This window comes from Salvelinus fontinalis, chromosome 26 (genome assembly GCF_029448725.1).
Source record: "Salvelinus fontinalis isolate EN_2023a chromosome 26, ASM2944872v1, whole genome shotgun sequence".
Taxonomy (NCBI): domain Eukaryota; kingdom Metazoa; phylum Chordata; class Actinopteri; order Salmoniformes; family Salmonidae; genus Salvelinus; species Salvelinus fontinalis.
The window spans coordinates 38,920,378-38,946,627 of NC_074690.1; the positions used below are offsets into that span (position 1 = coordinate 38,920,378).

The window sequence follows — 26,250 nt, forward strand, 5'->3', positions numbered from 1 at the left end:
GAGCCACATCAATTTACAGAAATGCTCATAATAAACTTTGATAAAAGATACAAGTATTATGCACAGAATTATAGATATACTTCTCCTTAATACAACCGCTGTGTCAGATTTCAAAAAAGCTTTACGGAAAAAGCAAACCATGGAATAATCTGAGTACGGCGCTCAGACAAAAACAAGCAATGCAGATACCCGCCATATTGTGGAGTCAACAGAAGTCAGAAATAGCATTATAAATATTCACTTACCTTTGATGATCTTCATCAGAATGCACTCCCAGGAATCCCAGTTCCACAATAAATGTTTGATTTGTTCGATAAAGTCCATCATTCATGTCCAAATACCTTATTTTGATAGCGCATTCAGTTCACAATCCAAACTCACGCAAGTCCAGGCGAAAGTTCAGACGAAAAGTTCAAAAGGTTATATTACAGTTCGTAGAAACATGTCAAACGATGTATAGAATCAATCTTTAGGATGTTTTTAACATAAATCTTCAATAATGTTCCAACCGGAGAATTCCTTTGTCTTCAGAATTGCAATGGAACGCAGGTCGCTCTCACGTGAGCGCTCATGACCAGCTCATGCCACTCTGCCAGACCCCTGACTCAATCAGCTCTCCTTCACACCTCCTTCACAGTAGAACCATCAAACAAGGTTCTAAAGACTGTTGACATCTAGTGGAAGCCTTAGGAAGTGCAATATGACCCCATAGACACTGTATATTTGATAGGCAATGAGTTGAAAAACTACAAACCTCAGATTTCCCACCTCAGCCTTGCTGAATACCTCCAGGAGATCAGGGTACTCTGCAGGAACAATAGAGAAATCCAAGGCTCTACTTAATCCCCGCGGAGGACGTCTCGGGGGCGGCTGCCCCACTTCAAGGCATTTGGATTGACAGAACGGGCTCCAACTCAGGTTTGAACCCGTGGTCCAGTCAATAACGGGATTGTGCTTTTGGAGCCAAGAAAATCCCAATACAACAGGGACGTGAGGGGATTCAATCAAGAGAAGCTGTATAGAATCACTGTGGTTGCCAGATACCCGTAGATTAATGGGTACTGTGCGTGACTCTTCCAATGGAGTGGCCATCCAGCGCCCTTGCGTCCATGGGAATGGAGAGGAGTTGAGTGGGGATACCTAGTTCTGATACCAGGGTAGCGTCCATGAAACTCTCATCTGCCCCAGTCAATGAGCACCCGGAGAGACTTAGACTGGTCTCCCCACAGCAGGATCACAAAAACATTTGTAAGGGTAATGGGAATTAGAGAATTCCAAGTCTGGCTCACCAGTGTACTCATACCTACTAATGAGTCAGGTCTCTTTACTGGGCTGGTGGCTACGTAATGCCACAATACAGACAACAGTTGGAGCTCAGCCAACATGAACATTCCCTAGGCGATAATCTAGCTCTGCCCAGTTGCATAGGCTCCAGTGTGTCCGACTCACCCATTGCCGATGATTCCCGAGAGAACTCGGGTGGCTTCGGGTTTTCTCGGAAATGCAGACTTTGGGAACTTCAGGGTTCCTTCGGAAGGTGAGCAAGCAGCAGCGGATGAACGAGTGTAACCGAGACCCGACCTCCTCTCACTCCTGCGTCCCCGTAGACGCCATCAATCCTAACGGTAAGGGTGATGAGGGAATCGAGGTCCAACGGTGGCTCCCGAGCTGCTAGCTCATCTTTTATCTCCTCTGATAGTCCGTGAAGGAAGGTATCGAACAGGGCCTCTGGATTCCAGCCAATGTGTGAACATCTGCCACACTACGGGAGTTCTGATGTAATTTTGGTGGTTTTCGGGCCGCCTCGCTCCCGGGCACCGGAGAATCGAACACCTTCCTCACCTCCACGATGAAATCTTCCAGATTACAATAAACGGCGGATTGTTGCTCCCAAACAGCCGTAGCCCAGGAGAGCAGTAATAATATATGCTATCTTTGACCAATCCGAAGGGAACGAAGATGGCTGTAGCTCAAAAATAAGGGAGCACTTGGAAAGAAATGCCCGGCAGGTTCCAGGATCCCCAGCATACACTCCGGAGGAGGTAAGTGGGGTTTTCGGGGACACGGGATAGACTGAACAAACTCACCACTGGTAGGGGGTTACTGAGCGACTGGGAGGTCTCAGATGTGACATGCTGCCTTTGAGACAATTCACGGGAACTGCTCCATTAACGTCTTGAACCCCTGGTCGTGGCGTACAGCCAGAGATTGGAACCCTTCGATAAGGTTCTGAAGTAGCTCCTCGCATCTTTTAATGGTGGCTCCCTGCAGGGAGACAGCGTGACGGAGCTAGTACGAGTCTGATGGGTCGGCCATGGCCAGTTTGTACTATAACGACACAAGGCGAGACCCAGATGCAGACACAGGAGGGAGATGGTTAGAGTCTCTGATACTTATTTATCAGCGAGGGGCAGGCAAGAGGCAGGTCGAGGACAGGCAAGAGTTCATAACAAGGTCAGGGAGGCAGGCCGGCTCGAGTTCAGGGGCAGGCAGAATGATCAGGCAGTCGGGCTCAGTGTCAGGGCAGGATAAAGGTCAGAACCGGGAGGACTAGAAAAGAGAGACTAGGAAAAAACAGGAGCTTGGAAAAACGCTGGCTGACTTGGAAAGACCAGATGAACTGGTGAACAGACAAACAGAGAACACAGGTATAAATACACTGAGGGTAATAGGGAAGATGGGTGACACCTGGAGGGGGGTGGATACAATAACAAAGAAAGGTGAAACAGATCAGGGTGTGACAAATTTAAAAGATTTTACTGACTTGCAGATCATATAAGGAAATCAATTATTTGAAACAAATTCATTAGGCCCTAATCTATGGATTTCACATGACTGGGAATGCAAGTATGCATCGGTTGGTCACAGACACCTTAAAAAAAAGTCAGTATCTGGTGTGATCACCATTTGTCTCATGCAGCCCGACATATATCCTTTGCATAGAGTAGATTGTGACCTGTGGGATGTTGTCCCACTCCTTTTCAATGGTTGTGCGAAGTTGATGGATATTGGCGGGAACTGGAACACGCTGTCGTACACGTCGATCCAGAGCATCCCAAACATACTCAATCGATGACATGTCTGGTGATTATGCAGGCCATGGAAAAACTGGGACATTTTCAGCTTTCAGGAATTGTATACAGATCCTTGCGACATCAAATCACATTTATTTGTCACATACACATGGTTAGCAGATGTTAATGCAAGTGTAGCGAAATGCTGGTGCTTCTAGTTCCGACCATGCGGTAATATCTAACAAGTAATATAACCTAACAACTTCACAACAACTACCTTATACACACAAGTGTAAAGGAATGAATATGAATATGTACATAAAAATATATAAATGAGTGATGGCCGAACGGCATAGGCAAGATGCAGTAGATGGTATAGAGTACAGTATATACATATGAGATGAGTAATGTAGGGTATGAGAACATTATATAAAGTGGCATTGTTTAAAGTGGCTATTGATACATTTAATTACATCAAGATGGCAAGATGCAGTAGATGGTATAGCGTACAGTATATACATATGAGATGAGTAATGTAGGGTATGTAAACATTATACAAAGTGGCTAGTGATAAATTGATTATATACATTTTTCCATTATTAAAGTGGCTGGAGTTGAGTCAGTATGTTGGCAGCAGCCACTCAATGTTGGTGGTGGCTGTTTAACAGTCTGGTGGCCTTGAGATAGAAGCTCTTTTTCAGTCTCTCAGTCCCCGCTTTGATGCACCTGTACTGACCTCGCCTTCTGGATGATAGCGGGGTGAACAGGCAGTGGCTCAGGTGGTTGTTGTCCTTGATGATCTTTTTGGCCTTCCTGTGACATCGGGTGGTGTAGGTGTCCTGGAGGGCAGGTAGTTTGCACCCGGTGATGTGTTGTGCAGACCTCACTACCCTCTGGAGAGCCTTACGGTTATGGGCGGAGCAGCTGCTGTACCAGGCGGTGATAGAGCCCAACAGGATGCTCTCGATTGTGCATCTGTAAAAGTTTGTGAGTGCTTTTGGTGACAAGCAGAATTTATTCAGCCTCCTGAGGTTGAAGAGGCGCTGCTGCGCCTTCTTCACAACGCTGTCTGTGTGGGTGGACCATTTCAGTTTGTCTGTGATGTGTACGCCGAGGAACTTAAAACTCTCCACCCTCTCCACTACTGTCCCGTCAATGTAGATAGGGGGCTGCTCCCTCTGCTGTTTCCTGAAGTCCACAATCATCTCCTTTGTTTTGTTGACATTGAGTGTGAGGTGATTTTCCTGACACCACACTCCGAGGGCCCTCACCTCCTCCCTGTAGGCCGTCTCGTCATTGTTGGTAATCAAGCCTACCACTGTAGTGTCGTCTGCAAACTTGATGATTGAGTTGGAGGCGTGCATGGCCAAGCAGTCGTGGGTGAACAGGGAGTACAGGAGAGGGCTGATAACGCACCCTTGTGGGGACCCAGTGTTGAGGATCAGCGGGGTGGAGATGTTGTTACCTACCCTCACCACCTGGGGGCGGCCCGTCAGGAAGTCCAGGACCCAGTTGCACAGGGCGGGGTCTCGATCTTAATGGTGAGTTTGGAGGGTACTATGGTGTTCAATGCTGAGCTGTAATCGATGAACAGTATTCTCACATAGGTATTCCTCTTGTCCAGATGAGTTAGGGCAGTGTGCAGTGTGATGGCGATTACGTCGTCTGTGGACCTATTGGGGCGGTAAGCAAATTGGAGTGGGTCTAGGGTGTCAGGTAGGGTGGAGATGATATGGGGACGTACATTATCATGCTGAAACGTGAGGTGATGGCAGTAGGTGAATGGCACGACAATGGGCCTCAGGATCTCGTAACGGTATCGCTGTGCGTTCAAATTTGATAAAGAGAGATCCTTGATGAAACGATAAAATGCAATTAATCGATAAAATGCAATTGTGTTCATTGTCCGTAGTTCATGCCTGCCCATACCAATAACCCCACCGCCACCATTGGGCACTCTGTTCACAACGTTGACATCAGCAAAATGCTCGCCCACGCAACGCCATACATGTGATCTGCGGTTGTGAGGCCGGTTGGTCATATTGCCAAATTCTCTAAAACAATGTTGGAGGCGGCTTATGGTATAGAAATTAACATTCAACAGCTCTGGTGGACATTCCTGCAGACAGCATGCCATTTGCATGCTCCCTCAAAACTTGAGACATCTTTTGCATTGGCACATTTTATAGTGGCCTTTTATTGTCCGCACAAGGTTCACCTGTGTAATTATGATGCTATTTAATCTTGATATGCCACACCTGTCAGGTGGATAGATTATCTTGGCAAAGGAGAAAGTATTACTAACAGGGATGTAAACAAATTTGTGCAGAAAATGAGAGAAATACGTTTTTTGTGCTGATGGAAATTCTCTGGGATCTTTTAATTCAGCTCATGAAATATGGGAGCAACACTTTACATGTTGCGGTTATATTTTTGTTCAGTTTAGTATCAATCCACAATGGATTTATGGGAATATTCTCCCCCCCAGCTGAATTGGAGTTAATGACAACGGAAATTGTCAATAACCGACAGAACTTGAGCCAACCACACGCGGTATTAAGACATGGAACATGTTGATTGGCCAGTGAGTGCCCAAGCCCTCGTTACGCCTACAACTTATTTATTCATCAAAACCCAGCCCTTCCGCACCACCGCCAGCTATTGTGCCCCTAATTCCCGCTGTTAAAATAGCAACAACATTTCAGACACACCCCTAGACCCATAGCACTACCACCAGCTCTAAGATTTACCATTGGTTAGGTTTGTTAAAATAGAGCCCTCTATGTCTATCACTGAGAGTGACTGAGGACACACCAGGATGAAAGAGTAGCATAAATGAATAAATGCTAATGCTAACAACATTCATTTAGCACTATAGGTGTGTAATATAAACATTCACGACAACATCTATCTGCATTTACAACCCACTATATCCCCGTGGTGTACGGACAATGGAGTGGCAGTGGCATCACTCTGAGTTGAAAAGGCTGGAAACAGCCCTAGCCTGTTGATGCCAGTATGGGCTGGCTGTTGCCAAGTTGAGGACATAGAACTGTGGTGTGAATGCCTGAAGGCATGGCACTGCATGATGGGACAGGCTGGGGACAGATGTGTGTGTCGGTCATTACTGTAATCGTTCCATTTACTCTGTTCACTCAGTGAGGGACGGCTGGTCAGCACCATCTGGACACACACACACACACACAAATATGCACAGCAGACACAAACACACACACACACATACACACACCACACACACACACACACAGGCATGCAAAAAAAAGTTACACACACACCATTTCCAAACCAGCTCTCTGCGGATAGGGGTGTCCAACTGGCTAGCCTCACCATGGCAACTTAGCCAGCAACAGGAGGAAAGCCTGCTTGGTGCGTGTGTCTGCCTGGGTGTGTGACCATCATTCTCCCTGTCTCCCTCCCTCAGTTCCTCCCGTAGTCCCGCTCTCTCTGTCTCTCTCCCTGTCACCATTTCTCTCTCTTTCCATCCTTCTCTGAGTACCTCTTTCTCTCTAGAGTATATCCCCAGCGTAGGTTTTCCCTGGAATGCCAAGGAGCGCTGATAGAAAATGGCCCTGGAGTGGACAGAGTGAATGGAAGTTCAAGGGAGCCATAGAGCAAGTGTGTGAGAGATAGAGATCATAGAGACAGAGAAGGTGAAGGAGAGAGATAGAGAGAAAATCCAAAAATGAATCTGCATATACATTTCTCCTAACTCTAATGGAGGAGAGGAGTGGTAGAGTGAAGAGGAGAGGAAGAATGTTAGAGAGGCCAGGGGCTCAGGGCTGAAGAGGAGCAGTCCACACGCGAGGTGCCACGTAGCCATGGCAACTGCGAAGAGAGAGCGTGGAGAGGGGTAGAGAGAAGAGGAGAGAGGAGAGAAAGGTGGCAGGCTAAGACTAACATCCGCTACTCTGCTCTGCTACTTACAGAGAGCAGCTAACCCACACATTGTTGGTTTTGGTCTCGGAGTCAACATCAGCCTTGCTGGCCCGGTTTAGAAGGGCTATTGTGATGCTGTAGTGTGTGTGTGTAGTGGTGGTACCTTAAGCAGCCAGGTCACCCGTGACACAAGTCAGTATTCAACGTCCATCCACGTCTGAAGACGTCGGGAGATGACGTGGAAACCGGCCACTAGGGGCAACGGTGGGCGTTGTCACATTAGGTGGTTTGGGTTTTGCTAGGGCATTGTGGACATGGATGGCGGATGTGCGTAAGCATCTGCCCCTGATCCCAAAGGTTTGAAGTTGAAATCCAGCGATAGAAAGTTATTTGTTTCAAGCCTATCCGAAACCTTATCCCTAACCTTAAAAATGTGGAGTTAATGCCTTAACGTAACCTTCAACACTTCAACATTTGACGTTTGCAACAACTTCTACATTTTACATTTGAGAAACATGGATGGGCACCTTATTCTGACGTGAAACTGTGAGAGTTAGTTGTCCCTAAGATAATGACGAAGATGACGATGATGACCAAGGACGACTACGATGATCTTGAAGTTAGGCGGCAGGTAGCCTAGCGGTTAGAGAGTTGTTGCTGGTTCGAATATCTGAGCAGACGAGGTAAAAAAATCTATCGATGTCCACTTGAGCAATGCGCTTAACACTAATTTGCTCCAGGGGTGCAGAACTACTATGGCTGACCCTGTAAAACAACAGATTTCACTGCACCTGTCTGGTGTATGTGACAATAGAAACATATTTTTTGATGAATCACGAGGCACGTGTTGAGTACGGGGCTAGCAGATCCTCTATTGACACCACTGGTGATAACTGTTGAGAGAAGCAAAATGTGAGAGAAAAACGTTGGTTAACGTTATTAATTACAGCCACAGCATATCTAGTCCTTCATTCTTATCCTCTTTTGTTTTCCTCTGCTCCCTCTCTCGCCATCTCTCTGGACCCTGTCTCATCTGTATGCTGAGAGATAGCTAGCTATCTTTTTTCTCCCCCCTTCACCGTCCTCCCTCTATCCCCTTCTCCAACTCCTCTCTCTCTCTCTCTCTCTCTCTCTTTCTCTCTCTCTACAGTAGTCCCAGTGGAGACGCTGTGACATTGGGTGTGAGGTCAGAGGGATGGGCAGCAGTGGTCTGTCTCTCAGCACTGTGAAATGGCTTTAGCTACAGTACAGCTCAGGGGACAGAGACTGGGCTACAATGCAGGCAGACAGAGAGACGCAGAGAATTTAAATTGAACACACAAAAATATTTTGGGTTAGTACATTGAATATGATGATGTTGTCATTGGTAAAACACAGAGCAGAGAGAAAGGCACAGTTCTGATGTCATAAAAAGTATAAATTAATATATGTTTTATTGATTTATAAAATATGGCCGATAGTGTTTGTCCTTACCTGAACTTCTGTGAGTTGAGAGACTATAAACGGATGCAATAGAAGCTTGAACTATAAGGCCACATGTCCATTCAATGGTGCACCCAGTAAATGTTGTCCTTAACCGCAATTTCACATTTTATCCAGAAATATATGGACATGAACCTGGATAAACACTGTGTTTCTGTGGAGACCCAGAGGTTCAAAACGTTGCATTGCTTTAGTACTAATGAGCTACATTTATCAAATAAATTCTGACTCAAATGCCAATGATCACTGATATCACCATCATCCCCAGTCTTCCCATCTCATATGTCATTATTATATCTATGCATTACAGTTAGAGGCAACATGTTTTTTTTTTTAAAGGTTAATCAGAATCGTGGTATTTTAAGTAACACAGTTATACATATGTCCCGTTTTTGGATGTTTTTACATAAATGCTGTATCATGTCTAATAGGATGTCATGGTTCGGGTCATTTTGGATTAGAGTTGATGTCACTTCTACCAAAAGTTATCCCACACTGCCCTCAAGTGGTGAGAAAGTGGATCTGTTAGTAGGTGTCACTGTCAGGACAAGGGCTCCCATGAAGGCTCCTGTTTCACCTGGCTGTGGCAGGTGAGATATGTCGCCGTCTGTTGCTATGGTGTAAGGTGACAGTCTCTCTAGGTGTGGTATAAGCTTACCTCCTCACCTGTCCTCAGAGCTGGGATAGAGAGGCTCCGATCGGCTGACTACCGCATTCATTAGATAAATAGATATTCAGCTTTGTGCATGTCTATAGCAGCTTTTCCCAAACAGTGGAACTGGGTCCTAGTTGGAAGATTTGGTTTTGTTAACTTTAGCATTCAGTTTTAAGGTGAGTTGATGGTGACGCATGTTTTCTTCCCGTCAATGGGTTAGGTCCCACTCTATTTTCTCCATCCCTCTCTCCAGCTCCTGTCTCCGTCCATTTCCTTTACATACCCACTCTATCCTTCTCCCTCTATTCTCCATGTCAGAATGCAAACCTCTGCTATTTCTCCTCTAAAACCAAATGTCCCTCGCTCCCTTCTTCCAGCGCAATGACCGAGGGCGGCAGCAGCAGCACTAGTGGAGGGGTGCGTGTTCCCCAGGACACCAAGACAGGGGCTGCGTTGGCAGATGAGAGGGTGGACTTTCTCCGGGAGCAGGTAGGACTATCCCACTGGGCACACACTGGTTGAATCAACGTTGTTGCCACGTCATTTCAATGAAATTATTAGGAGCAACGTGGAATAGACGTTGGATTGAATTGACTGGGATATTAGCATCACAAACACAATAAACATTGAACTCTACATACTCAAATTATAGCAGGAATGATCTTGTAACATTTATTCAACGATGTCTGTCAGGAAAAGGCACGCGGGGGATTACATGTCGCGTTCAAAACCAAGGGGAACTTGGAACTCGGATATCTCAGACATCCGACTTCAGTGCGTTCAAGACAACTGGGAACTCAGAGAATAAAAAAAACATTTTAAACGGTCATCAAACTCTAGAATGTTCGTATGCATGGAAGGAGTGTGATTTATCAAACAATCCTACAAAGTAAGAAAAAACTATTTTTTCTCGACTGAAATAGAGGTGCTGGTGTCAGCTTGAACGCAACCAAAAGGTTTGATTTGCTCGCTCAGTTGCGGCTTGAGCAGAAGACAAAAAAAACATAGCTACAAAGAGAGGACCGTTAGGACAATTCAAGGTGCTTTAGTAATGTCAAAATATACTTTAAACGAGTAGGCAACACTCACCAATAAGCCATCCATCCTCAACAGCTCCCTCCTGTAAGCGAAGGTCAACATTGCTGTTCTGCAGAAGGAACGAGCCGTGCGTTCAACCTGGCCACCTTACCACCCCATTCAGCAGCGTCTTTTGCGCATCACATAATCTTATCACCTGCACATTAAGTGGGTGGAAGCATTTTCTGTTCACATTGTTGAACTCGTTTTGGGATTGTGCTTTAATGGCCATGTGGGTGCTGTCTATTGCTCCGTTAGTTTAGGGAACCCACTGATCTAAAAAAAAAAAAAAAAACATCCTTTCAATTTAAAGTTTTAATGTCATGAGCACAAGTAGGCCTACAGTGAAAAATGCCTTTTTTTTGCTAGCTCCAAACCCAACAATACAGTGATCAATATCAATGTAGCAAAATAACTAACATAAGGTAGAATAAAAACACAAGAAATATAAGTAAGAGGAACATAAGTAAGAAACTACTGTATATACAGGGTTAGTGCCAATACCATATTTACAATGTGCAGGGATACTGGAGTGGTAGAGGTAGATATGTATAGGGGTAAGGTGACTAGGCATCAGGACATACAGTTGAAGATGGAAGTTTACATACACATTTCAAGTCAGTTTTTCACAATTCCTCAATTCATTTAATCCTTGTACAAATACCCTGTTTTAGGTCATTTAGGATCACCTCTTTATTTTAAGAATGTGACATGTCAGAATAATAGTAGAGAGAATTATTTATTTCAGCTTTTCACATTCCCAGTGGGTCAGAAGTTTACACACACTCAATTAGTATTTGGTAGCATTGCCTTTAAATTGTTTAACTTGGGTCAAATGCTTCGGGAAGCCTTCCACAAGCTTCCCACAATAAGTTGGATGAATTTTGGCCCATTCCTCCTGACAGAACTGGTATAACTGAGTCAGGTTTGTAGGCCTCCTTGCTCGCACACGCTTTTTCAGTTCTGCCCACAAATTTTCTATAGGGTTGAGGTCAGGGCTTTGTGATGGCCATTCCAATACCTTGACTTTGTTGTCCTGAAACCATTTTGCCTCAACTTTGGAAGTATGCTTGGGGTCATTGTCCATTTGGAAGACCCATTTGCGACCAAGCTTTAACTTCCTGACTGATGTCTTGAGATGTTGCTTCAAAATATCCACATCATTTTCTTTCCTCGTGATGCCATCTATTTTATGAAGTGCACCAGTCCCTCCTGCAGCAAAGTACCCCAACAACATGATGTTTCCACCCCCATGCTTCACGGTCGGGATGGTGTTCTCGGCTTGCAAGCCCCCCCCGCCCCCCTCTTTTTCCTCCAAACATAACGATGGTCATTATGGCCAAACAGTTCTATTTTTGTTTCATCAGACCAGAGGAAATTTCTCCAAAAAGTATGATTTTTGTCCCCATGTGCAGTTGCAAACCGTAGTCTGGCTTTTTAATGCCGTTTTGGAGCAATGGCTTCTTCCTTGCTGAGCGGCCTTTCAGGTTATGTTGATATAGGACTTGTTTTACTCTGGATATAGATACTTTGTACCTGTTTCCTCCAGCATCTTCACAAGGTCCTTTGCTGTTGCTCTGGGATTGATTTGCACTTTTCATCTCTAGGAGACAGAATTTATTATTATTAGCTATCTCCTTCCTGAGCGGTGTGACAGCTGCGTGGTCCCATGGTGTTTATACTTGCGTATTATTGTTTGTACAGATGAACATGGTACCTTCAGGCGTTTGGAAATTGCTCCCAAGGATGAACCAGACCTGTGGAGGTCTACAATTGCTTTTATGAGGTCTTGGCTGATTTCTTTAGATTTTCCCATGATGTCAAGCAAAGAGGCACTGAGTTTGAAGGTAGGCCTTGAAATACATCCACAGGTGCACCTCCAATTGACTTAAATGATGTCAATTAGCCTATCTGAAGCATCTAAAGCCATTACATAATTTTCTGGAATTTTCCAAGCTGTTTAAAGGCACAGTCAATTTAGTGCATGTAAACTTCTGACCCACTGGAATTGTGATACAGTGAATTATAAGTGAAATAATCTGTCTGTAAACAATTGTTGTAAAAATGACTTGTATCATGCACAAAGTAGATGTCCTAACCGACTTGCCAAAACTATAGTTGGTTAACAAGAAATTTGTGGAGTGGTTGAATGACTCCAACCTAAGTGTATGTAAACTTCCGACTTCAACTATCTGATAAACAGAGTAGCAGCAGTGTAAAATTATGATTGTAAGTGTCTGTGCGTGTGCGTAGAGTCAGTATAGATGTGTGTGCATGTTATGTGTGTGTTGGAGTCCTGTGAGTGTGCATAGAGTGCAAAATAAAAAATAAAATACAAGGGTCAACTCAGACCCTCAGATGCTGTTCAGGAGCCTGTTGGTGTCAGACTTGATGCACAGGTTCCGCTTGCCGTGCGCAAGCAGAGAGAGCAGTCTATGGCTTGGGTAACTGGAGTCTTTAACAATTTTACGGGCCTTCCGTTCACACCGCCTGATATAGACGTCCTGGATGGCAGGGTGCTCGGCCCCTGTGATGTACTGGGCTGTCCACACCACCCTCTGTAGCGCCATGTGATCGAGGGTGGTGCTGTTGCCATACCAAGCAGTGATGCAGCCAGTCAAGGTGCTCTCAATGGTGCAGCTGTAGAACCTTTTGAGGATTTGAGGGCCTATGCCAAAAAATGTCAAATTCCTGAGGGGAAGAGGCGCTGTCTCGCCTTCTTCATGACTGTGTAAGTGGCCCCCCGTGATCACCGGTGATCAGGCCTACCACAGTCGTGTCGTCAGCAAACTTGATGATGTTGTTGGAATCGTACTAGGCCACGGAGTCGTGGGTGAACATGGAGTACAGGAGGGGACTAAGCACACACCCCTGTGGTTCTCCCATGTTGAGGGTCAGCATGGCGTAGGTGATGTTAGGCTTTATGGTTATTTGTGGAGATCTGTTTTTCAGACAGAAAATGTTGCACGTCTCATTAGGCCTATACTTGCAGTAAACTTTAGTTCACTTCACTACAAACATGTACAATATTATTTCAAAGCATACAACAGCCCGAGCGGTGTCCTATGTAGGGCTAAAGCAGAGAGCAGATACAAAGGTGATCAGCAAATGACACATCTAATGCACCATGTTTCCAGGCATTTTGTGTTCTCCGGGTGAAGACTGACAAGTGGAATCGTTTCATTGGGGCGGAGGAGAACCAGAGGATTCTACTGGATTTCCTGGACCATGTCTGGAGTGACCGACTACTGCTCTTCACTGGTCCTGGGGGAACACTACATGCTGGAGATGCACAGGTGAGCGACACACACACACACACACACACACACACACACACACACACACACACACACACACACACACACACACACACACACACATTGTAACGCTGATATGTGAATGCTACCATACAGCCGTTACACCTTAGCTTGTGGAAAGCCCTTGCAGCCATTTTTCAACTAACCTTTTCTTGGCAATACATTGACATTTTAGTCATTAAGCAGATGCTCTTATCCAGAGCGACAATATTTTCTTCGTTCTTGATTCGGAAGAAACGTGTCTCTTGTAAACTTGTGTCCAGTCACAGGTGGAAGTAGAGGACATTCCGAAAAATATTAAATCCACTTTTTGATCGAGTAAGAAATCTCGCTTGCATGTGTGTAGATCTTTCATCTATTTCTGTATGTGTCCGCGGCAGCGACTAGTTCCTGCAAAGATGTTGGGAAATGTAACATGTTGGCGAGGGAACTCCTCACTCGGTGGGAAAAGTGGATTGAATATCTTTCTGAATATGATCACATTTTTTGGAGTACCACCTGCAACTAAACAGGTTTGTAAAAGACAAGTTTCTTCCGAATCGACAACGAAGAAAGTATCGCCAAGAAAAGGTTAGTTGAAAAATGGCTGCCGGAGCTTTCCACTAGCTAAGGCAGCGTTTCCCAAACTCAGTTCTGGGGATCCCAAGGGGTGCATGTTTTTATTTTCTTGTCTAGCACTACACAGCTGATTCAAATAATCAATCTTTGTCATGTCTTGACATGGGTTCGATACCCAGCTGGTTAGGCATCACACACAGTCTGTCTTTTTTCCTCCATGAATCGTATAAATGTTCTGATGAATGATTGTAGGCTATTAATAGGCTTATTGCAGTTGCTTTCACAATTAAGTAACGCAATCTAACATCCCAGCTAGCACATTTGGTTCCTTGGAAGTTGTGGGAATGTATGTTTTTGGTTTTACATTAGTTGTGGGAACGAAGCCATACGTTTCCTGACTGGTAAACTGAAGTTTTTTTTAAATGTTCTGAGACCAAAGTGAAAATGTTGCCTTTTTTTGGTAACGTTTATTTTTAGGTTACAGGGATGTTCAGAGAACGTTGTACTCTGGTTCCTTGAAAGTTTTCCTAGGAGGCTTTATTAACGGCAATTGTTATTTGGAGGTTTTTGAATAACTTCCTTAAAACTTTCAATAACACTGCTAGCTTATTTTAGGTTAAAAAAAAATACTCCAAGCACACATGGGAATTCATATCCTTAGGCATTAACCATGCAAACACATTTATCGTGACACAGCATCAGTAGGTTTTGAACCAATGATCTTGTGTTCTTTATTCATGTCCTTAGTCCAGTGCACCACCAGGACTGAGCTAGCATGCCATGTTATTTTTACTCATGCAAAGCTGTTCATTTTAGTCTATTCAAACAGACCCCATTTCAAAGGAAACAATCACTCATTAAGATCAGCTGTGACCAATTAGTGGGCGCGGCCTACACACCTGAACACACTTAACAAGAAAGAGGACGTTCTGTTGATTCTGAGAACGGAATGTACATGTTTTTAAATAACATTTTTAGAACGTTCTCGGAAGGTTACAAAGGTTTTCTTGTGGCTTTAAGGGAAAGTTGTTTCCTAACATTCTTGGAACAATTGAGAACATTGCTTTAATTAAATAGAACAACGAGGAAACCTGTTGGAAACCTTATGCTGAAGTAATAAAATTCCTACAGAAAAACGTTTTTAATGTTCTCTGAACTACAGTATGTGTCAAACCAGTGGAGAATGTTCCTAGACCATTACCAAAATGTCAATGGAATGTAACCATTTCAACTTTTAGAAGACATTCTGTTGAGGTAATGAAATACAAAGAAAATAATGTTCTTTTTTTTGCCAAGATCCTTAAATATGCTCAGAATGTTCCAAAGCCAAGCAACTATCCTGCACCATTCCCTGAAAGTTGTGGGAAGGTTGTATGCAAAATAACCATGGGACAACCATGCTGTCACCAAGCTCTAAGAAACATCTGGTTCTCAGAACGTTGTGTGGTAGCTGGGAAGTACCTTGTTGAAATACGGTTTGACTTATTTATAGTGCTTTCAATACAAATAGAAAGCATTTCCACTATGTTTACATCTTTAAAGACGTCAGCCCCTTGGAAGACCAAGCTGATGTGCGTGCTGAAGAAGGGGGTCCTGAGGATCACCATGCAGGGCTTCAGGACTCAGCTGTGGCTGGGGGAGGTCTCCGGACACCCCATGGAGCACATGCCGCTCCTCATCTCCGAGGTGAGTAAAAGGGGAGAGGTGTTTGTTTGGGGTTGGGTTGGGGAGAGGGTACGTGTGGACGTGGACGTGATGATATCCGACCTTTATATCTAACTCTGAATTACCATGGGGGTTAGGTTCTGGTGTCAGTGTTATCTAACTCTCTGAACCACGGCGGTTGGCCTCGGGTGGTGTCTGAGGACATACACAGACACCTGGAGCAGCTGAGGAGCAAAGTGGTCACTCTGAGAGGCAGGGCAGAGGGACGCACCCTGCTGCCCCTACCACTGTGTGTGGAGAGAGCTCAGCCACAGGACATACTGCTCAGGTCAGTTGTGTGTGGGAATGTGGGGTGGAGCTGTGTGTGTGTGTGTGTGCGTTTGCGTGTGTGTTCATGCGTGTGTGTGTGTGTGTGTGTGACTTCTCTCTCTCTCCCCCCTAGCTCTAATGGCTGGCCGATAGACCGGGCTCTGCTGTACTCCATAGAGACCCTGGTGATCCAGTGGTCCGGTCAGATCTGGACCGTCCTGAAGAGGGATTCCAGCATGGTGCTGCAGCAGGGGGACCACCCGGGCCCCAGCGCGGAGCTCCACTTCTGGGCCTGTCAGAGAGGCAACCTGCTAGGCGTCCATTCACAGGTAGGCTGGAGTAGAGTCAGGTCAGTGTGTATGCTTGTGTTTGCTCAGAGTTCATTTTTTTTCTTCTTCTACGTTCCGTGCTCTCTCAGATCATGAACCCTAAGGTGGAACAGATCATGGACATTCTGAGGAGGATCAAGAGCAGTTACTACGCCTCCTTCCACGACATCTGCCTCAAAGTCAACCAGGGTAGTGCGAGAGGCCTTGTTCCCATCACAAACACAATCCTTCACGTATCTCCTTTCCCTTAATCATCACCGGCCCCAATGTTTCTCTCCCACAGCGGTTTTAGAGGCTGAGGATATAGACCTCTACCTGAGACCACTGAGGAGACTGATCAGTTGTTTTGAGGAGGGGAGTTTCAACAAGACAGAGATGCTGTTACCCCCTCTCTTCCACACTCTGTGTCTCATCTGGAGCCGCTCGCAATACTACTGCCGCCCCCCGCGCATGGTGCTCCTACTGCAGGAGTTCTGCAATTTACTCATCGAGAAGGTGGGTGTGTGGTGTCTGCAGGTGCGCATGCGCCTGATCTGTGTGTGTTGCGTATAATGCCTCTCTGTTTGTGTCGCCAGGCGTTTGCGTATCTGATCCCAGAGGAGCTGTTTAAGATGGAACTGGAAGAAGGAGTGGAGAGGGTTCAGATGGCCATCAGTGTTCTGAGGAGCTTCAAGCGCCTGTTCCACACACACCGCCAGCGCATCCCTCAGTACTACCGCAGCGGGGAGACTGTCAAACAATGGGACTTCCCTTCCACTCTGGTCTTCCACAGGGCTGACCACGTACTGGGCAGGCTGCTCATGATCGAGGTGTGTGTCTGGCACGAGTTTGCGTGTGGCTCCGGTCACAGGTAGTGTACTATAGAGGGCTCTATCCATCCGTCCATCGATTCCTCCATGCTTTAACGCTGATCTGTCTATCAGGAGCTGTTTGCGTCTGCGCTGGACTTCCTGAAGCTGGAGAAGGTTGAGCTGGGAGGGTCGAGGGGGAAGATCCTGAGTGAGATGGTGTTCAGTATGAACGAGGAGTTCCACGACAGCTGGAGAACTCTGAGGGAGAGCAAATATGACCCGCTGGACTACACTAAAGAGGTGAAGCTCGTGACACCTCTGTTCAACTTTTACAAATGCTTTATTTAACCATTATCAAACGGCCACTAACATGATGTTTGTTTGCTGGTGTGTTTAGGACTTCCTAGTGGACTACAGGCGTTTCATGGAGCAGAACAGAGACTTTGACCAGAGGCTGGGGACCGTTCTCAACCTGGCCTTCCAACACTCTAAAGGCCTGGAGTCTGCCTTCAAGGTGAGACACACCTGAGAAGAACCATACCCTCTGACCTTTACACCTAACCATAGCCCCAAATCTTTACCCTAACCATAGCCCCGAATCTTTACCCTAACCATAGCCCCGAATCTTTATCCTAACCATAGCCCTGACCCATTACCCTAACCATAGCCCTGACCCTTTACCCTAACCATAGCTCTGACCCGTTACCCTAACCATAGCCCTGACCCTTTACCCTAACCATAGCCCTGACCCGTTACCCTAACCATAGCCCTGACCCTTTACCCTAACCATAGCTCTGACCCGTTACCCTAACCATAGCCCTGACCCGTTACCCTAACCATAGCCCTGACCCGTTACCCTAACCATAGCCCTGACCCGTTACCCTAACCATAGCCCTGACCCTTTACCCTAACCATAGTTCTGACCCGTTACCCTAACCATAGCCCTGACCCTTTACCCTAACCATAGCTCTGACCCGTTACCCTAACCATAGCCCTGACCCTTTACCCTAACCATAGCTCTGACCCGTTACCCTAACCATAGCCCTGACCCGTTACCCTAACCATAGCCCTGACCCTTTACCCTAACCATAGCCCTGACCCGTTACCCTAACCATAGCCCTGACCCTTTACCCTAACCATAGCTCTGACCCGTTACCCTAACCATAGCCCTGACCCATTACCCTAACCATAGCCCTGACCCGTTACCCTAACCATAGCCCTGACCCGTTACCCTAACCATAGCCCTGACCCGTTACCCTAACCATAGCCCTGACCCTTTACCCTAACCATAGTTCTGACCCGTTACCCTAACCATAGCCCTGACCCTTTACCCTAACCATAGCTCTGACCCGTTACCCTAACCATAGCCCTGACCCTTTACCCTAACCATAGCTCTGACCCGTTACCCTAACCATAGCCCTGACCCGTTACCCTAACCATAGCCCTGACCCTTTACCCTAACCATAGCCCTGACTCAGTGCTTTCTGTTTGTTTATGTGCTTGTAAGACCATAGTCTTCTGCTCTCTGTGCTTATGCTCCTCCAGCTCCTCCAGATCTTTGGCACCCTCTTGGAGAGACCCAGGATCAACCAGCTGTTCTCCCCAAACTACAGCACCCTACTGGGCATGTTCAACACTGAGATAGACCACTGCCAGCTTATACTGGACCAGCAGAGAGAGCGGGTGAGAGACCAGGGAGAGAATGAGAGGAGAGCGAGAGGGAGTGAGAGGTTTTGAGAGTCTCTTCAGTCACACAGAGGTTTACTGTGGTTGTGTTCCAGTTGCGGTCGGGCTGTGAGGTCCTGAGTAAGAACATGCCACCGGTCGCTGGCAACCTGAAGTGGTCGCAGGAGCTACGAGACCGCATCCTGACTAACCGCAGCAACCTCAACCATCTCATACGCATGTAGGTCTGGTCTACAGACACACACACACACACACACTCGTTCTCTCTCTCATCCCGCCTCCCCGTCTCTCTTTGTCTCCCAGGCCACTGGGTTCTGCCGAGGCAGAGCAGGTTCTCCAGAAGTGTGAGAGGGTTCTAGAGGTTCTAGACCAGCACGATGAGGAGCTGTTCTCTGTGTGGACGGAGGGGTTGGAGGAACTGTGCAGCACACACCTCCAGGAACCACTACTCACACTGGATCAAGAGACAGGACTGTTCCAGGTCAACTTCAGCCCTGCAGTAAGGTTCCTTAATCCCCTCACCCTTACCCCTAGACCCTGACACCTGACCCCTGACCCCTTACCCTAACTCCCAACCATGAACCCTAATTGTAACCTCTGGCTGTAAACCTCTATCCCTTGATCACTAACCTCCATCTACAATCATACCCCTAACCTTAACCACAACTTCTAAACTCCCATGCCCAAGTACTACTGCTGCCAGAGTAATGCTCTAGTCCAGGGGTAGGCAGCCGTAGGCCACCGATGTTTGTCAGAGCAGATGTTCGGGGGGCCGGAACATAATTATAATAAATTGTACACTGCAAATGAACCATGACTAAGCCTAAAAAGAGATTGTATTTGAAAATAACAATGATTTCATACCTTGAATTACATTGAGGCGCGATCGCCCCTCTTTTTTTTTATTTGTGGGAATACTTGGGAATAGATTTCTTAAATTGAACACATTTTTAGCTGAATTCCTGTTGATTGTACAGTCTTTTTCGACCATTTACATTTTTTTAAATATAAAAATCACATTTGCTGACCCGTGCTCCAGTCAGTACCTGACTCCTTCTCTTCTAGCTGACCTCAGTGCTGAGGGAGGTGAAGTATCTGAGCATGTTGAAGAACCACAGCATCCCTAAAGCTGCTCTACACCTCTACTCCAAACGAGAGACACTCTATATGGTGGGTCTGTCTCTTAAACACACACACACACACACACACACACACACACACACACACACACACACACACACACACACACACACACACACACACGCTGTGTTGTGTAGTATTGTGTTGGTGTATTGTGATGTTGTACTGTATGTGTTTATTGCAGTACACCCAGACCTTGGCCCTGATAACCCAGTGGTACAATCGGCTGCACAGCACCATCCTGGCTGTGGAGCTGGGATTGGTTAAGGAGGAGATGGGCGGGACCAGACGGCAGCTAAAGCCCGCTCTCCAAGAACTGACCTGGAGTAGGGATGACCTGTTGGACTATGTCCAGACCACACGAGACCTGGTGCAGGTAAAACACACACACGCATGCACACACACACACACACACACACACACACACACTCACACTCACACTCATACTCACACACACACACACACACACACACACACACACACACACACACACACACACACTCCTTCTCTCTATGCATACCTCCCTCTCTCATTTCACACCCCCATCTCTCTATCTCTCCTCCCTCTCTCCTCTCCTCACTATCCAGGATGTGTCTAGCAGGGTCCAGTCTAGTAAGGATAACGTTGAGGCCTTCCAATCTCTGTCTCCTCTTCATCCATCTATCACTCCTCTCTTCATCCATTTATCCCTCTCATCTTCATCCCTCTCTCCTCCCTTCATCCAGCTATCCCTCCCCTCTTCATCCATCTCTCCCTCTCCTCCCTTCGTCCATCTCTCCTCCCGTCATCCCTCTCTCCTCTCCTCTCTTCCATATAGGACGTGTCCTGTAGGGTCCAGTCCAGTAAGGCTAATGTTGAGGCCATTCAGGCTCTGATGGGGAAGTTCAGTCACCAGGCCTTCATCACCAGGAAGACCAGGGGTTCTACCCTCCTCATCCTCACTGACATGGAGGAGAGCATCAGCAAACAGTACACACTCATCACCAACACAGGGGAGCAGATACACACACTGCTAAAGGTATACACACACCGAAGATACACACACACTGTACACATACATAATCACGTAGAGACACAGACAAGTACACAAAAACACAACATTGCATTGCATTGCACCCTCCTCCCTCTATCTCTCTCTTTCTCTCGCTCTCTCTTTCTCTCTCTCCCTCTGTCTCTCTCTGTCTCTCTCTCTCAGGAGAACCTTGCTCTGTTGGGAGTGTCAGCCCCAGACTGTGCCGAGTGGAGGTCCTACACTGACTATGTTGACCGCATGGTTCTAGCAGGGTTCTCCAGTGCGGTACGCTGTTCCCTACAGTACCTGATCGAGAACACTGACCCAGCCCTTCGCATCGCCCCGCTCTTCGAGGTCCAGCTGGTCCTCAACGCCAACGAGATGACCTTCGAACCCTCGCTGGACATCAGTCACCAGGGAAACTTCTACGACATCATCGACAAGATGGTGGGCGATATCACTAAGATGGCATCATTCATACCCCGCGTGGCCAAGCATAAACAGATGGACAACTATCAGGTAGAATAGATTACACACACACACACACACACACACACACACAAAATCCAAATAATTTGGTTAGCCTTTGAACCTTTCTCTTTTGGCCTTTGACCTCTCCCTCCAGTCTGACATAGACAGGATGGCCGACCTGTCAGAGCTGGGCCAGGTCATCAGAGGCCGTGCCCGATCGACTATTTCTCAGGTCAGAGAGTACCAGGTGTCATTCTCCAGCTACCGCTACCTCTGGACAGATGACAGGTGTGTGTGCGTGAATACATTTTGTGATCAAAAGTGTGTCCTTCACAATGAAGCTTATTGTGGATCCTAATCTAGGATTTGGAATGTGTGCAGGTCAGAGTTCATGAGACAGTTCCTGCTGTATGGTCATGTCCTGAGCACAGAGGAGGCTGAGCTCTACGCAGACTATGAACTGGCCAAGAACCCACCCACACTGGACAACTTTAAAGAACAGGTAAGAGTGGGTAAGAGGCAGTCCCAGAGAGCTACAGTGCTTTTAATAGTTCAACTTCTTTTAAAAGTTGAGCCATTCTTTTACATTCAGCATCACTCCGTCAAGGGAAACGTAGTATTCTTTCTATCAAAGATATCTACATATATTTCAGGATGTTGTGTATCCCTGGAGATAATCAGAATTCATGTAAACATGACAGTTTTGAAAACATAGCTTGTCCAAAAGAAGTGATCTTTTGGCACAACTTACATAGGGTATGGGGTAAGTTGAGGCGTGGGACAGGGTAAGATAAGCCGCCTACACATGTCTGTACTGAATGAAATATTACCACTACCTTTATAAAACAGTAACAAGGTTTCCATCCGACCTTTTCATGCGAGTAAAGTACATGTTGGATAAAAAATGTAATGACCGGCATGATGGAAACAGCTAAACTTTCCCAGTCTTGACAAAACAAAATATTCTAGACACGGTGGGATCGTTTTGTTACAGTAAAATGTATTATGCAAGAAAAGCCCGTGGAAACGCTTTAATGTGCAAATATTATCGAAGTAAACTTGGACATGATGGTATGTTGTGTGGTCCTTCTACTACGACTCGGGAAAGCATACAGTTTATTAGGCTACAGATGACATAAGTTATGGGGAACTTCAGAGGTTGGTGAAAGTGTTACGGTGATGAGCTTGATGCTCCATTCCGATAAAAGTTTAGGACCTTCGCTCATGACGTGATGATCGATGCTTGGCTGCCATTTGACAAATAAAAATAAGCTGGCTCTTTTGTCCATAATATTGTCATAATTTAGGCCATACCCTCCCTGTATCTATCTGCAAGCTGTTGGCTAGAGTGCACGTGTCAATACCAGAGTGGGAATTTAACCGCAAAAGTCATTTTTATGTGTACTACGTCATCACACACATCCACAACAAGTCAATTTGATGGAAACACATCTCTGGGGGGAAAATGCAGATTGTTTTTAATGCAGATTTTCCCCATACTCTACTTTCTTCTAGATCCATACATGTAATTGATTCTGTTCTAGGTCAGTCTGATTCAGTCTGTGTTATATTCTTGATCAGTCTGTTTGAGTCTCTGTATGTGCGGGTCAGTAAGCTGGAAGACAGGAGAGTGCTCTGTGTTCTAGATCAATCAGTGGGTGTGGTTCTATGTTCTAGATCAGCCTGTTTGAGTCTCTATACGTGCGGGTCAGTAAGCTGGAGGACAGGAGAGTGTTCTGTGGCTGGCTGCAGCTGGACATCAAGCCCTTCAAACTGGCCCTGACGAACATCATCAAGAGGTGGAGTTGGATGTTCAAAGAGCACCTACTCAACCATGTCAATCAGAGGTGACACACACACACACACACACACACACACACAAATGTGATGTGCACTCAATTAAACACACACACACATAAATCTAAACAGACACACAAACACCTATCTATTTACTGTCTCCCTCATCCAATACAATGCATATCCCCTCTTCAACGTTCTCTCGCCATCTCTCTCTCTCCCCCAGTGTGAGCGACCTGGCGTTGTTTGTCCAGAACACATCTTGTGGTCTGTCTAATAAGGTCTCAGACGGGGACTATGCTGGTCTGGTGGACATTATGGGTCATCTGATGGCCATACGGGACAGACAGATCAGTGCTGACCAACACTTCAAACCACTCAAGTCCACCACTGATCTACTCAAGACCTATGGACAGCAGCTACCAGGAAGTGTCTATACACAGCTGGAGGTAGACTACAGACACACACACACACACACACACACACACACACACACACACACACACACACACACACACACACACACACACACACACACACACACACACACACACACACACACACACACACACACACACTCAAATGGAGGTACACGCATCCCACCCAATGATCATCCTATGATGCCTATGATACCTTATAATGCCTTGTAACCTGTGTAGGAGCTGCCTGAGAAGTGGAAGAGTCTGAAAAAGGTCGCATTTACAGTGAAACACGAGGTGGCCCCACTGCAGTCCAACGAGGTCTCAGTCATACGTAGGAAGTGTGTCCGCTTTGAGGTGAGGCGCGCGTGGGTGTAGTGTATCAGACACACACGATACCATCATGTGGAGGACCCCTTGCAGAGAGCTTAGCATATGCTGTGCAAACTGATCCGTCTGCTATTCTGAATTATAGATGTTAGATGTTAGATAAACCTACCCGACTCTCACCCGACCTGACCACCACTTCTATGCATCTAAACTGTAGCCTAGTCTATCTAAACTGTATGTTTGAAGAATTCTGTGTACGTGTCTCATCTCACAGATCAAGCAGCATGAGTTCAGAGAGCAGTTTCGCTCGGAGGTCATCTTCAGAATAGACGTGGAGGAGCCTTATAAGCTGATTGACAAGGTTACCATCTCATATTCACGTAGTAGGAGGCTGAAGGAGGCAGGGGTCGAGGGGATTATGGGAGATGTAGTTTATTGAGTGGGGGAAATGCAGTCATTTCTTTACTTAGTCTATTAATATACGAAGGCTGTTTGATATAGCTAGGTATGCACAAGAGTTTTTTAACAACTGTGTATCTTTGCTTGTGCGTGTAGTCTAACCGTGTTGTAGCAGTGTTGGAGGCAGAGATGCGTAAGCTGCAGGACACAGCTGATCTGTTCGAGGTCAGTTTCCCTGACTACAAGCAGCTCCGCCAGTGTCGCTCTGACATCATCCTGGTCAAAGCCGTCTGGGACATGGTCATCTTCGTCAAGGTAAAAACCTCACTGATTGTAGCTGAAATTATAATTTTTTTAAATTGTCTTTCTCTGATTGTCACTATATTGTATGTGATGTGTAACCCAGACCAGTATAGAGGACTGGACTAAGACCCCGTGGAAAGAGATTAACGTGGAGCAGATGGACATGGAGCTGAGGAGATTTGCTAAGGTGCTACCTCCGACACACATGCACACACACACTTTCATCTGACAGATTTAAGGGAAATATCACGCCTTTATCTCAGTGTATGCTAGCTGATGCTATTATATTTGTTGTGTGTGTGACTATAATGCCTGTGTACATTATATATCATGTGAATGCGTGTGTAGGAGATGAAGACCCTGGATAAGGAGGTGCGTGTGTGGGATGTGTATCTGGGTCTGGAGTCGACGGTGAAGAACCTGCTGACGTCTCTACGAGCGGTCAATGAGCTGCAGAACCCTGCTGTCAGAGAGAGACACTGGCAACAACTCATGAACACCACCGGGGTACAACACTCTCTTTCTCGTTACATACTTCCCTCCGATTTGTTCTCTCTCTCATGTTGTCCCTCTCTTACCATCTACAGTCGGAGAGAGGTCAATGGCCATTGTTGTTGAACCCCACCGGGGTATCACTCTCTCTCTCTCTCTCTCTCACTGACCTTTGACCTCTCACCTCTGACCCCAGGTGCGGTTTGTGATGTGGGAGGGGACCACTCTGGGAGACCTACTGGAGCTGCAGCTCCACAGGGTGGAGGATGAGGTCAAAAACATAGTGGACAAGGCAGTCAAAGAGATGGCCATAGAGAAGGTGCTAGCTGAGATTACTCAGACGTGGAGTGTGATGGCGTTGTCATATGAGAAGCACCCCAGTATAGAAACTCCACTGCTCAAGTCGGACGAAAACCTGATTGAGACGCTGGAAGACAACCAGGTAACATCAAATCAAATGTATTTATAAAGCCCTTCTTACATCAGCTGATATCTCAAAGTGCTGTACAGAAACCCAGCCTAAAACCCCAAACAGCAAACAATGCAGGTGTAGAAGCACGGTGGCTAGGAAAAACTCCCTAGAAAGGCCAAAACCTAGGAAGAACCCTAGAGAGGAACCAGGCTATGAGGGGTGGCCAGTCTTCTGGCTGTGCCGGGTGAAGATTATATCAGAACATGGCCAAGATGTTCAAATGTTCAGCCTACCACACAATAACCCAATTCATAGTCTCCTTTTTAGTTTAGTCCCTCTCTCCGCTCACTCAGTTCCACTCCAGGGAATACTGGAGTGCAGTGCAGTGCATGTCCTATTATTGTAGCCCCTTATCTCCTGAAGGGAAGAAAGTAAAACACTTATTAAGAGCAAAAACATGGGAGAAAATTCCAAAGCTGTACAAGTAGTGAAAGGCCTAAAACTCCTTTGAAACCCCTTACTGGAACCGCTTACCCCTTACTTTTAGCCAGCAGCATACCACCCTGCATTCCACTGCTGGCTTGCTTCTGAGGCTAAGCAGGGTTGGTCCTGGATGGGAGACCAGATGCTGTAGGCAGTGGTGTTGGAGGTCCAGTAGGAGGCACTCTTTCCTCTGGTCTAAAAAATATCCCAAT

General features: G+C 46.2%; 1 protein-coding gene across 1 annotated transcript in view; it reads left to right on the forward strand.

Moving 5' to 3' along the window:
- The first annotated feature begins 24,441 nt into the window (after positions 1-24,441).
- LOC129824499 (dynein axonemal heavy chain 11-like) overlaps positions 24,442-26,250 on the forward strand; it is a 38,874-nt gene continuing 37,065 nt past the window's right edge. The window contains exons 1-4 of the mRNA XM_055884197.1: positions 24,442-24,663; positions 24,755-24,838; positions 25,000-25,158; positions 25,340-25,585. Of these exons, the coding sequence (XP_055740172.1) occupies positions 24,538-24,663; positions 24,755-24,838; positions 25,000-25,158; positions 25,340-25,585 (615 nt within the window). The 5' untranslated portion in view covers positions 24,442-24,537. The remainder of the gene's footprint in view (positions 24,664-24,754; positions 24,839-24,999; positions 25,159-25,339; positions 25,586-26,250) is intronic.